The sequence below is a fragment of the Dama dama genome, chromosome 12, assembly GCF_033118175.1.
Source record: "Dama dama isolate Ldn47 chromosome 12, ASM3311817v1, whole genome shotgun sequence".
NCBI lineage: Eukaryota > Metazoa > Chordata > Mammalia > Artiodactyla > Cervidae > Dama > Dama dama.
The window spans coordinates 74,023,009-74,037,362 of NC_083692.1; the positions used below are offsets into that span (position 1 = coordinate 74,023,009).

General features: G+C 35.3%; 1 protein-coding gene and 1 pseudogene across 1 annotated transcript; one reads left to right on the plus strand and one right to left on the minus strand.

The window, feature by feature from the left end:
• Nucleotides 1–251: 251 nt before the first annotated feature.
• Nucleotides 252–1,187, plus strand: LOC133067283 (olfactory receptor 4F6-like). Its single transcript, XM_061158434.1, has one exon. The coding sequence runs from the start codon at nt 252–254 to the stop codon at nt 1,185–1,187; it is 936 nt and encodes a 311-aa protein (XP_061014417.1).
• A 3,119-nt stretch (nt 1,188–4,306) lies between these two features.
• LOC133066868 (olfactory receptor 4K2-like) lies at nt 4,307–6,571 on the minus strand (annotated as a pseudogene).
• Nucleotides 6,572–14,354: the final 7,783 nt, after the last annotated feature.

Consider the following 14,354-nt stretch of genomic DNA (forward strand, 5'->3'; position numbering starts at 1 on the left):
CCAACTTGACATTGGATTTAGAATATAGTAGATACTCATTAGGATATCAGTTACACTCATTAGTTGCATTACTTGAAGAAATAAATTAATGCATGATATTTTCATAACATATTAATGGCTGTTAGTGAAGATTTTTTTTCTTCATAAAACTGAATTTGATAAAAGCTTAAATCTGTTTCTTTAAATATTAACATTTGATAAATTCTTTGGTTATTTTGTTTCTGGATTTTAGGTATCATCAGAAAAAGCCAATGTATGAAAGAAATGACACTTCAGTGTCTGAATTTGTTTTCCTGGGACTTTCCACCTCTAGACCAGTGCAGCATTTCCTCCTTGCCTTCTCTACAGTGTTTTATGTAACAATCGTTCTGGGGAATCTCCTTGTTGTGTTTGCAGTGACCTTTGACCCTCATCTACACTCCCCCATGTACTTGCTTTTAGCCAACCTCTCATTTATTGATTTGTGTCTTTCTACCTTAACAGTGCCTAAGATGATTTCTGACCTGTACTCTGGGCACAAAACCATATCCTTCCAGGGGTGTGTCACCCAGATATTTGTCCTCCACACCCTGGGTGGATCTGAGATGGCACTGCTCACTGCCATGGCCTTAGACCGATACGTGGCCATATGTAAGCCCCTGCACTACCTGACCATCATGAGCCCACGGGTGTGCCTTTTGCTTCTGTGTGGTGCTTGGGCTATTGGCCTCATTCACTCAGTGGTCCAGTTAGCTTTTGTGATCCATTTGCCTTTCTGTGGTCCTAATGAAATCGACAGCTTTTACTGTGACCTTCCTTGGTTTATCAAACTTTCCTGCATAGATTCCTACAGAATGGAATTCATGGTCACTGCCAACAGTGGGTTCATATCCATGGGCACTTTCTTCTTACTGATTATATCCTATGTTTTCATCCTGGTCACTGTGTGGAAACGCTCTTCAGGTGGTTTGCACAAGGCCCTCTCTACTCTGTCAGCACACATCTCTGTGGTGGTTTTGTTCTTTGGACCATGCATCTTTGTTTACATGTGCCCATTTCCTATAGTGACAGTGGATAAGTTTCTTGCCATTTTAGACTTTTTGGTTACACCCATCCTGAATCCTGCCATTTACACACTGAGGAACAAAGACATGAAGATGGCTATGAGGAGACTATGTGGTCAGTTCTTGAGTTGGAAGATCTCTTAAGTAACTCATGGGAGCACAGGTTATTTCAAACAACTTCATGAAATACAAGTGGTTAAGTAAATATACAAATTTGGGACTGTTTTTTTCTGGAGTTACCATTTTGTAATATTTAGACTAGACCATTGGCTTTGCTGTTACATTGAATTATCAAGTTAACTCTCTAGATAAAGATTTGTCAGCCACATTAAAGCCCCAATAAGTATTTGGACAGTTTTGAAAAAGCAATGACTAGAGACCAGTGTCTACTGAAAATATGGCCTTATGCATCAGACTGCCTATATTTAATTAATCAACTGAATTTTATTAACGCAATTCATATAGAACTAATATATGCAAATTTTCAGAAAATTATGAAATATCTAACTCTCCAATTTAAATGCTGGATATGAATAATTAAATTTATCTTTCTTTCTGAAAGACAAAAATATGTGTCTGGGAATATTTTTGACCTGGGGACAAAAACAGCATGTGAGAAGTGGAGTAGAGAGAAAATGGATCAGATGCTGTAATAGAGATTGACAGATACTGGGAAGGAAAACAAGAAGCAGAAGCTTATAAATAGTTTGTTTTATGAGTTTGAAAATATGCTTCCCTTGCTTGTTTCATTTCAAATGGACTCCGGTCATCTCCAGTTGACTTAGGACAGGGAAATTTATGTATATGTTGGTATTTCACAATTTTTGAAACTGTGACTTAATCCATCAATGAATATTTCTCAAATATCAGAATATGTTGATCTGATTATAGCCTGGATGGTATTATTATTATTATCCAACAACCACTCTATCCAAATTTTTTGTTGACCCTTTTCTCTAGTAACTCATATAACTCTACTGTTTCTCAATACATGGGTCTTAAATATGTGTTAGTGTGTATGATCTGTGTAAATTACAAAACCTATTTAATTTATAGCTTCTTTGACAACTAGAAGACTGAGCCAGGTTCACCGTGAAGCTATGAAAGGACCCTATGTCCTGAGTATTTGTGATCCATAATTCTTTCAGGATTATGCAATCAGCTTGTATTTCATATTTTTCCTGTTCATAATTATTTTATTGCTTTGATTTATATTTTTAGTGGATTCTTTTGGGTACATTAAATTAGAAAGTACAATATAAAGTCAGAACTCTGATTGAGGAATTTGTCTTACTTTTGAAAGTAGCAGGGGAATGGAGAAGATTAAAGTTCTAAGCTCAAAAGTTCTGAAAGGCAATACTGAATCACCTGAACTCTGTCAGACTGAGGAGCAAAAGATCTATTAGAATTATAATCCAAATGTGGAAGGGATATATCCAAGGAACAGGAGCAAACCTGAAATGTACCAAGTCTTATAAAAACTACACTGCAGAATCAAATAGGGTAGTACTTGATCGGATTGAAGTGATCACACCTTAACATTTTGTGCCTCAGAGAGGAAGGAGTAGATCATTTCTGCAGGCATTTATTATATCAGTGCTACATGATCTTTTATATACAATGTGTAAAATAGAAAAAAATAATCGTGGAATATGCAAGAAACAGGGATATGTGATTGATAATTAGTGGGAAATGAGTTAAGAGAAGCAGACCACATAAGGTACAATTTGTGAAATCAGAAAAGAGCATAAAATAATTGATATAGTTAAAAGACATTAAGAATTTGAAAAACTGAAAAAAATTACACAGAGAAACAGAATATCTAAGAAAGATCAAAGTGATTTTAGAAACAAAAAGGAAATGTTCAATATTATGAATTTAAGAAGACAAAAACAGATTGGATACAGCAGAACAAAAAAATCAGTAGATTCAAGACAAGCTAATAGATATTATCCAAAGTGAGTACAAAGATATGAAAGAATAAAAATAGGAGAATACACGTGCATATATACATACACATATGAAAATAGAAATTATTTTATTTAAGGGTTTATTCCTGAGATTTTTTATTGGAAATTTACAAAATACAAAGGATCATGTCATCTCTGGAAAGGAATATGAAATTGGTAGTGTATCTAAATCCTTAGATTTCATATAAATGGATGTAAACTTGTATAACATTTTGAGGAGGATTTCTGAAGAAAAGTTTTGTTTACTATAGTAATAAATTATTCACAAAGTCTGTACATAATCTAGTTTCTACAGGCTATTTGAACACTTCAGTGAATTAAGTGGATAGTTCATTCCAAAGCTACACTTTTTGACCTACCTAATGAACTGCCTAACCCATTTATGACTAGGAAAGGATAAAGCAAAATCTCCAAAGCTTGTTCATATAGCCATCTTTGTATTTAATGGGCTTCCCTGATAGCTCAGCTGGTAAAGAATCCGCCTGCAATGTGGAAGGCCTGGGATCAATCCCTGGGTTGGGAAGATCCCCTGGAGAAGGGAAAGGCTACCCACTCCAGTATTCTGACCTGGAGAATTCCATGGACTGTATAGTCCATTGGGTTACAAAGAGTTGGACACAACTGAGTGAATTTCACTTCACTTCACTTGTATTTAAGATATGTCTTTTAAAGATATTACACTGTTTCACAAATGACTAAAACATGATGTTAAGAGAAAAAACCTCTCCAGATTAGGATTATGATTCAATTTCCTTTCTGAATATGATTAGAAATATTTAATGATTACTTATACATATATATGTTTTTAGAAGATAATAGAATGTTATCTAATTGATAGACTAATTTATCATTTTATAAAGATAAATGTAGCAATATAATACACTAACTTATTAAAGAAAACTTTAGAGAAGGCCTATGTGAAATGCTCTGTTAAAAAATGCATAGAATGATAGAAAATTTCCTGATATGATGGTCAGTGTTGAAGTAATAGTAAGAATCATAATAATTAATGTTAAAATTCTTACTAATTTCAAGTCATTCTTGAGAAAAATCAAAATCATACTTATAAAGACTGGCCACATTTCCCAAACCGGAACTCATTTTTGCAATTCTAAAATACTAAAGAATTGATGCAAAACTTTCTTCAAGAGATATACATGATTTCTATATGTGAATCGGGGAACTCTTCCCAGTCTTAAGTAACAGGATAGGTGTGGCTAATTTAGGGTGCTCGCAGAAAACATTCTGATAATTTGAGATGATGAAATACCAACAGAAATCCACAGTCTGTCATCATAGCTGCTTAATGGCATTTCTAATCTCTTTGTTTCTTAAAGTATAAATGACTGGATTTAGTAGTGGTGTGATGATGGCATAAAATACAGCAAGGAACTTTCCCATCCAAGTGGCGCTGAGTGGAAAAAGAGAGATGAAGATACAAGACCAAAGCATAACATGACCACTGTGACGTGGGCAGTGCAAGTGGAGAGAGCCTTGGATTCCCTGTCCCTGGATTGATGGCAGACAGCAAGCAGAATATAAAAGTAAGAGATCAGCAGTGGAATGAAGCAGATGGTGGCCAGTACCCCGCTGTCAGCATGAATCAACATTTCTAAAACATAAGTGTCTAAGAAAGCTTGCTTGATCACCAATGGAATATCAAAGAAAATACTATCCAATTCTCTGGGTCCACAGAAAGGCAATTATATAATTATAGTGAGTTGGCTTATTGAATGCACAAAGCCAGTGATCCATGATGTCATCACTAGCTGAATGCACATTTGTGTGTTCATGATACTAGAGTAATGGAGTGGCTTGCAGATGGCCACATAAAGGTCATAGGCCATGGACACAAGGAGCACTATTTCACCCTCTCAAAAAAAATGTCCAAAAAACAACCTGACACATGCGTGCTCTAAAGGAGATGGTCTTGTTTGCCTTGAGAAAGTCTGAGATCAGTTTAGGAGTGGTTAAGGCAATGAATGAAAGACTGACTAATACAAAGTACATAGGGGAGTAGAGATGAACATCAGCAATAATTAGCAGCACAATGAAGATGTTGCCTAATATGGTGATTAAATAAAGTGAGTAAAATATCACTAGGAGGAAGGCCTGGAGCTCCCATAAATCACACAGCCCAAGAAAAATAAATCTGGACACTACAGACTGGTTCAGTTCAGTCGCTCAGTTGTGTCCGAATCTTTGTGACCCCATGAACCACAGACTGGTTACTTCTTTCATTTAGTTCAGTTTATTCTAATTTTATCTGAAGAAAGACATAAAAATATATTTTATGAATCAAGCAGGTTTCTTATTTATTGCTGGTGGAAGCATTTACTTACATAGTCACTTTGGAAAAAAAAGTGTCCTTTTCTTGTAAAGCTCAATACTCATACATCCTATGGCCCAGCAATTTCAGTCTCATTTGCATGCTTGAGATAAATTCTTACAACTGTATATATGGAGATATTTATAATTATACATATAAATAGGACAGTGGAATATTATTCAGAAACATAACATATAAAATACTACTATATAAAATGACAGGGATGTAGCTTTTTGAGACATAGTAATGAAGAAAAAAGAGGTTATCATAATTTTTATAAAGTGAACAGCAATAGAAAATGGTGTATTTTGTAGGAACTTCTATGTATAAACTGTGTATTTAAACTGATGTAAGTAACTCCAGCTGTGGGGAAGTAAGGATCAGGATGAGTATGCACACATTATCAGCTGTATGATATTATGAGCTATTTAGGTCTTATATTAGTCATGTTTTTATAGCTATAGTTTTGTTTGTAAATAAGCAAATAAATTCAAAATAGACATTGAGAAATTTGTGACTATACTATGAATCAAGAATTATGATTAATTCAATGCTGTGGCCCTGAGGTTTTACATGAATATAATCTCCGTGTTGTCTGTACCTGAAGCTATTGATGATACTGGTTTGGTTTAAACCCATTGATTTAAGAGGTACCAAGAATGAAAATAAAAAGAAAATTAGAAAGTAATAGATGTAGGGGGGGCTTTTAATTTTTTCCAGTGTGGTAAACAGGAATTTATTGAATATTTTCTTACTATGATCTGTAATCACTTTTGAGCACTTCAGTGAAAGAGATAGATTATAGGTGGTGTATGATTTATCAAAGAATAAAAACTTATGCCTACTTTTTCACCTAATAGTAGCTTAATAGGTTGTAAATATCATTTTAGTTCAATTACAAATGGCAAAGTATTACTGCTAAGATAATTATATAAAAACTGTGTTAGTAATACTGTTAAAATTAATTTCATGAAATAGATATATAATTTTCAACTCTACACTAAGTAGGAGAAGTAAGCCTAAAGGTTCTAAGAGCATAGTTGAAAATCAAATGAGTTAGATCAGAACTCACACAAAAAAATCAAATGTTAGGACAATTAAAAATAAAAATAAATGGGACAATTTATTTTCTTCTTTGAGTTGCTAATTTCAGGTCATGGGAAAACTAAACCTTTGTCTTTGTCACTCTGTCTCTGAATACCTCCTATATGCTGGAAATTTTCACCCATATTGTCTAAAGTAATCTTCACAATAACCAAATAAAATGAAATGAATGAAATATATCTTACTCTTCTGAGTTTGGCTCCCAGTGTAACCTGTTAGAGTCTCAGAGCTGGGAAACAGCGTGACTGGAGTGCAGTCCCAGTGCTCTCTGAGGCCAGTCCTGCATCTGTGCTGTCATTCTGCGTCTCCTGTTCAGTTCCAAGAGCATAATTCCATTTCCGTGGTAACTATTGACTGTTGTAGGCTTTGAGAGATTTCTCTCCATAATCACTATAAGGTTCCTTCCTGAGTTAAATTAGTAGCTATCACTTTTCTCAATATTTGGAAATTTCTGTTAAAACAGTTCCATATCTATACCTAGAACACAGTTTCCCTTAAGTCAAGAAAACTGCAGGCCCTGATGACTGTGGATCTGTGAGGATCTGAATATTATCTCAAAGAGGGGACCTACATAGTTATGAGACTGTGTACTCATTTTGACTATGTAGAGAGCCCAGAAGGTCCATCAATACCTTGGAGAAGAAATCTTTGATGTTTCTGAAAGTTATGCAACAATTCCAAACCTTTCTAATTAGTGTGCATGGAAATGTGGCATTAAAACTTTGTCTTCAATATGATAAGGACGGGAACTAAGGGAGACATTAAGAAATTTAGAGTGCCGAGTGTATCTCCTAACCAGAGAGACACCATAGTTGACCATATTTCTTCCTGAGAATAAAACATTGTCCATATTCTAAATAGAATCTGAAATAGAATCATATTGCACCAAAACAAAGAATCCACTTTCTGCTGTGACCAGCATTCATGGGGGAGTGTGAGGCATATATTTAGTATAGAGGGAGGCCTCTGGAGTAGGAAATTTTTCAAGCTACTCATGCTATGTTCCTTTGAGACCACTTCAATTCTGGTCTCTCTGAATTAAGAATATCATCTGGAAAGTGTGCCTTTTGTCAAGATCAGAGTGAGACCTGGTGAGGACAATAATAAAAGTTCTAATGGTGGAGTTAAGCACAGTTTTAAAACATTTCTTTGATTAACTTTTTTAAAAAGAAAAACATTATCCCAGAACTAAGTCGCCACTCTAGTCCCAGATGACTTGGGTGAGTGGTCGCGGGATGACCAGCAGAGGGAGATGAACTCGCCAGTGTGTACTCAGTTGCTCCCTCAGTGCTATAAACCAAGTATGCCCATTGTAGAGCAGTCAGTCTTGAACTGCTTGTTTTATGGGCTTTTAATGAAGAATAGAGAGACATTTTATAGTGTCAAAAATTTCTTTGATTATTTGAGCAATGATCATGATTGAAAAATGGGTACAAGGCAATACTGGGGCTTCCCAAGTGGCTCCCAAGAATCTCCTGCCAAGGCAGGAGATGCAAGAGACATGGGTACGATCCATGGAAGGGGAAGATCCCTAGTATAGGAGATGACAACCAACTCTAGTATTCTTGCAGGCATAATCTTTTGGACAGAGGAACCTGGCAAGCTACGGTCCATGGGGTCACAAAGAGTTGGACACAACTAAGTACTCTCATACCCAAAGGGCAATATTAACAATATTATTCAAAATAACAAAACAGTAAGGGAAGCTTACCTTTTATTTTCATTTTTACAATATTATATGATTTAGTCTTATGGGCAAGAATCCAACATTTTAGTGGTCTGAGAAGGAAATGTGATAGCGTGTCTCTATCTGCCCATTACTGTTACTTTTTCTTTTATCAGAAGAATAAAATTGTTCACATATTGGTGGTTATGGTTTCAGTTTGTTTTCTATGCAGTTACGTACTAACATGTGTGCATTTTAAATATATAATATGGAAGAATATTTTTCTTTGAAAGATATACAGTGTTGAAGGATATTTTAAATTCTAGTTACTCTAAAATAATGTGCTTAAATATATTTCATTCAATGTATATGGTTGTTTTTAGAGAAATTGAGAGAAAATTTATGTAACTACACATTTTTAGTGTTCTTTTCACACTTTGAGAATGAATGGTTAGGGTTTGGAAAGCAGACATGAAAAGAATGAAGTAGAAGAGTGAGATTATTATATTTGACATGAACTATGTAGATAGTGTCAGTGATATAAATCCACCACTGGTCAACCTGGCTGATGATCAGGCAAAGGAGGGTCTTCTGTCTTGACACACAGTTTAAAAACATCTGTACATTAAACTTTAGCTGACTATGTTTAGGAATGGAATCCAGAGATAACCCTTTAAAACATTTATTTAGGTTCCATTGTATGAATATCTCGAACACAGGGGAACACAAACATTTAATTATGATATCTACATTGAAATAACCTTGAATATGGGGTTGGGTGGAGAAGGAAATGGCAACCCATTCCAGTATTCTTGCCTGGAGAATCTCAGGGATGGGGGAGCCTGGAGGGCTGCCGTCTATGGGGTTGCACAGAGTCGGACACGATTGAAGTGATTTAGCAGCAGCAGCATGGAGTTGGGAGAGGGCAGAGTCAAATCCCTTCATCTCAGCTCCACATCAGCTCATCAAGAATGGGTGGCTAACAAGCAGCATATCTACAGGATGACTTTCTATTCATTTTCTTCCCTTCTCATTGTTAGAGAGCTTTTGCTAAAGACATTTCACTATTTCTCAGTGACTGGGGGCCCTGGACAGGTTTCCAGGGCTTATCTAAACTTCATGGTTGCTTCCTCTCTATCTAGTATATCTATTTATGTGTTTTAGGGAATAAGTTAATTTTGTGTTTCAGCTCCAACAAGTTAGGAGACACAACAAGTGGAGGAGGTGGACATTCTATTCAGTTAATCAAGGTGTTAATATTGTTCTTCTTATACTCCTGTGACTTCTAGGACATGGGGCTTTTAAAGAAGTCAAATGGGGCAACCAATGAAAGAGTAATCTAAAGAAACCTCTACAAATCAAAACCGCAATGGGGTACCATTACATGCCAGTCAGAATGGCTGCAATCCAAAAGTCTACAAGCAATAAATGCTGGAGAGGGTGTGGAGAAAAGGGACCCAACCCTCTTATACTGTTGGTGGGAATGCAAACTAGTACAGCCACTAGGGAGAACAGTGTGGAGATTCCTTAAAAACCTGGAAATAGAACTGCCATATGACCCAGGCATCCCCCTGTTGGGGAAACCAGATCTGAAAGAGACATGTGTACCCCAATGTTCATCACAGCACTGTTTACAATAGCCAGGACATGGAAGCAACCTAGATGCCCATCAGCAGACAAATAGATAAGAAAGCTGTGGTACATATACACAATGGAATATTACTCAGCCATTAAAAAGAATACATTTGAATTAGTTCTAATGAGATGGGTAAAACTGGAGCCCATTATGCAGAGTGAAGTAAGCCAGAAAGATAAACACCAATACAGCATACTAACGCATGTATATGGAATTTAGAAAGATGGTAATGATAATCCTATATGTAAGACAGAAAAAGAGACACAGATGTATAGAACAGACTTTTGGACTCTATGGGAGAAGGCGAGGGTGGGATGATCTGAGAGAACAGCATCGAAACATGTATATTATCAAGTGTGAAACAGATCGCCAGTCCAGGTTGGATGCATGAGACAAGTGCTCGGAGCTGGTGCACTGGGATGACCCAGAGGGATGGGATGGGGAGGGAGGTGGGAGGGGGGATCAGGATGGAGAACACATGTAAATCCATGGCTGATTCATGTCAGTGTATGGCAAAAACCACTGCAATATAGTAAAATAATTAGCATCCAACTAATAAAAATAAAGGAAAAAAAGAAAAAAGAAATAAAAAATAAAAAAAGTAAAGAAACCTCTAACCTGATTAAAACAACTTTAAATTAAGACAAACATTTGGAAGACAATTTGGTAGAGCTTTACAAAACTGATGATAGTATTGCCATATGATAAAGAAATAGTACTGCTGGGCATTTACCAAACTGAGTTAAAAATTCTGTTTATACAAAACCTACATTTGAACATTTGTGGCAGCTTTATCCATAATTACCAAAAACTAGAGCCATCTAAGATGTCCTTCAATCTGTTAATGGTTAGATAAAGTGTGGTACACTTGTACAATGGAATATTATTTTGTAATAGACAGAAATAATCTATCATGTCACGAAAAGATATACAGGATCCTTAAGTGTCTATTGCTACACAAACGAAGCCAATCTGAAAAGTCTATGTGCTGTGTGATTCCACCTGTATGAAATGCAAAACTATGGATACAGTGTTAGGTGGTTAGGTGGTGGTTAGCTGGTTGTCAGGGGTTCATGAGTTAAGGGGAATGAATGAATAAGTTACACCCAGGAGATTTTAGTACAGTGAAATTATTTTTTAGGATACTGTAATTTTGAATATATTTTCTAAGACATTTGCTGTGTCTTCTGTGGGTGCCTGAATGGCATGACAGCCTAGCAAAAATGGGCTCGTGTTTGTTTCTAATATTGTTATCCAGTTAAAGGAACCAGGGATCTTTCGAGAAATGGCTATTGTAGGAAAAGGAAATAAAGATAAAAGATAGCCAGGAGCATATTTTGGTCCCAGAAAATAAGGGAATGATCAAACATACATAAATTCACAAAATTTGATGCAGGTATACATCAAAGACGCTTAAGAGCCTAATGAAAATAAAACTCCCAATAGCAGTTTTAGATTATAATCCAAGTTATAAATACCCATGATTTCATACTGATGTAAATGATTTAAGAAATTAGTACACAGGGTAGAAGAGTAATCACCCAGTGCAGGAGAATTAGAGATAAATAATGAAGCACACTACCCTAATCAAGGGGAACATAGCTACTCATTCCTTAAGTATGGGCTGAGTGTAGTGACTTTCCTCTAAATACAGTGTGGATAGCAGGGAAAGTAAATCTACAACAAGGCAACCTGAGAAACATTTCAGTCAGGTGATCAAGGTCAACATCAACAGACAAATCATGGTGATGGTATAGACACTTGTTGGGAGGTGTCAAAATGGCAGATCACCTGTGGTGTGCTTCCCCTGAACCCATAACTCTGGTGTAATCATGAGAAAATGCCAAATACATTTCAGTGGGGTGATACCCTTCCTACTATGCAGTTGCTCAAAAAGTTAAACCAAATTACCATAAAACTCATCAATTCTGCCCCTAGTCTATAACCCCAAAGAATTAAAAAACAAGTATTAAAACAAAATCTTGTATGTGAATATCACAGAACTATTGACAATGACTTAAGGTGAAAACATTCTAAATATTAATCTGCTGATGAATGGATGAACAAATCTGTTAATCCATACAGAACAATATCATTCAGCCACAACAAGGATTGATGTACTGATACACATTTCAATATGGATGAAAACATTTTGGAACTAGGTAGAAGTGATGATTCCACAATATAATGAATGCCTAAATGCCATCCATTTGTAGCTTTCAAATGATTAATTTTACCTTATCTTAATTTTACCTTGATAAGATAAAAGTGAAGTGAAGTTGCTCAGTCCTGTCCGACTCTTTGCAACCCCACGAACTATAGCCTGTCAGGCTCCTCTGTTCATGGGATTTTCCAGGCAAGAATACTGGAGTGGGTTGCCATTTCCTTCTCCATATATAAAATGCAATGCTAAAAAGATAAATGAGTAAATATTATTTTCCATTATGAATTAAGATTTTAGTTTTCCACCTTTTTTTAAGCTCATTTTTTTAATCATGCTAGGCTAATGTGTACTTATGTAAAAGAGAACGCTACTGTTCCAACACAAAGTTTTTGCTTATTTCTCTCTAGGCTAGATATTATGTAGAAATTAGTCTAAATTTTTGTAAAATGAGAATAATAGCAGTTTAACAAAAATCAATTTTTTAAAACAATCTGTTGAAATGGAGCTCTTATAATAATGTTAAATGATATAAGAATTGTGATATTTGGTCTTCGGCATGTACACATTACTTTTCTGAGCAGCATTATAGAGTTAGATATATTCAGTATGTCTAGGTTTAGTTCATGAATAAAGAATACACAGGGCTGAATGCCAAGACACACATGCTGTCCCTTTTCTACTATTAACTGGTAAATTACAATCTTATTTCCTCATCTGATGGGGAATAATATTGTATTTCCATCTCACCGTTTTGTTGGAAATAATAAATGAGATAGTATAGGTATAATACTCAGAAAAGCAAAAAGCTTAATAGACAGATGAGCTCTTTTTTTTAAATATGTTATAACATTGATCTAAAAAAGAGGCAACATCTGTATAGGGATTAAATTCCTGATTCAGAATATTATTTCATTGGAATATTAGTTTTGACTTTAGCATATTGACCTTTGCCAACATGTTTAATTTCTAGTTTCTTAGATATTATTATGGCTAAAATGTGTTTGGTAATTATATAAATGAGGTAAAAGCAGGTATAGGGTTTCTAGGAATATTCTGTGAATAAGCTTACAATAGAATATTAAATAATTTTTACTAATGAGTGTCTTAATAGGCATTCCTTTTTCACTGGTATTGGTCTAAGTGATATTTAATTTATCAATAGACATTCAAATGTTAGGAGATGCTGAGTTTCCTTGAAGATACTGTTGTCATCATTTATTAACCATAGCTTCTTTTGTTTCCCATTTACCTTTTCAAGCAAACTTCTAGTATTTTTTCTTCTCTTAATGCTATGGGAATTCAAGGTAGAGATCTCATAATTAACAGCCTGGGAATTCAGGTCACTGAGTCATCAAAGGGTCATCCAAAGCTGTTGTTAAAGCTGGAGTAACTGTAAGGAGACCTAACCACAGAGATCAGAGACGGAAACAGTTCTTAAGAGATTCTATTATAGTGAAAATATTGTTTCTTGGGATTTGTTTCTTGGGGAGGTCAGGTAAGTGGAGAGCGTATAATTTAAGTGAATAGCCTGTTAAAATTACCAGCTTTTCCCCCTATATGGGCAAAATATAGCAACTCTACTACAACATTACAAAACTTCTCCCCATGTACCACCTTGCCTCCAGCTCTTTCTTATCTCTGTTTTTCAATTCAATATGCATTTGTTGAACCTTGCTGAAGACACAAGTGCCAGTCTTCCCAAGGGTAAATTCAAGTTGTCATTTCAGGTTGTGTGCAGCTCTTCATACACCTAAATTGTATTTTAATTTACTGGGAAATTTTTGGACATGGATTATATTTCACTAAGTACTAGAAAGGACCTTGGGAATTGATTATGAGGACCATATATGCAAGGCAGCAAAAGAGACACGGATGTAAAGAACAGACTGTTGGACTCTGTGGGAGAAGACGAGGGTGGGATTTTTTGAGAGAATAGCATTGAAACATGTTTTTTTTGTTTTTTTTTTTTTTAAAAAGAAACTAGCAGTAGACTGTCACAAATAGAAGGTTTTAACTTGGTCGTTAATTTCTTATGGAGAACAGTTTCTGTTAAGGAGTAATTGTGATTTTTTTATGAGTAAGGAGTCGTTTACACACTTGTAAAACTAACCTTTAAACGTTTGACTAAATGGAACTGCCATCACTACAGTCTGAATTTGAAGGGTTGTATGTTCATCTGAGCCTCTTATTCTGTGTTTTATCAATAAATTTCATTTTTAAGTCAAAAGCCAATATCAGGTTGTTTTAGACCATTTAAATAATACAGAAATGTAGGCCTTAGGAAATAAAAGCCATAGATAGTCCTATTTTTCAGGATTCACCATTGGTAATATTTAATATGCAGCCTTAGAACTTTTTTCAAGCATAAACATATTTTCATAAAAATAATTTTTTGCCGTTAGAGGTTGAATTCAGTATTTGCATGGTTGTTTCCAGGTACTT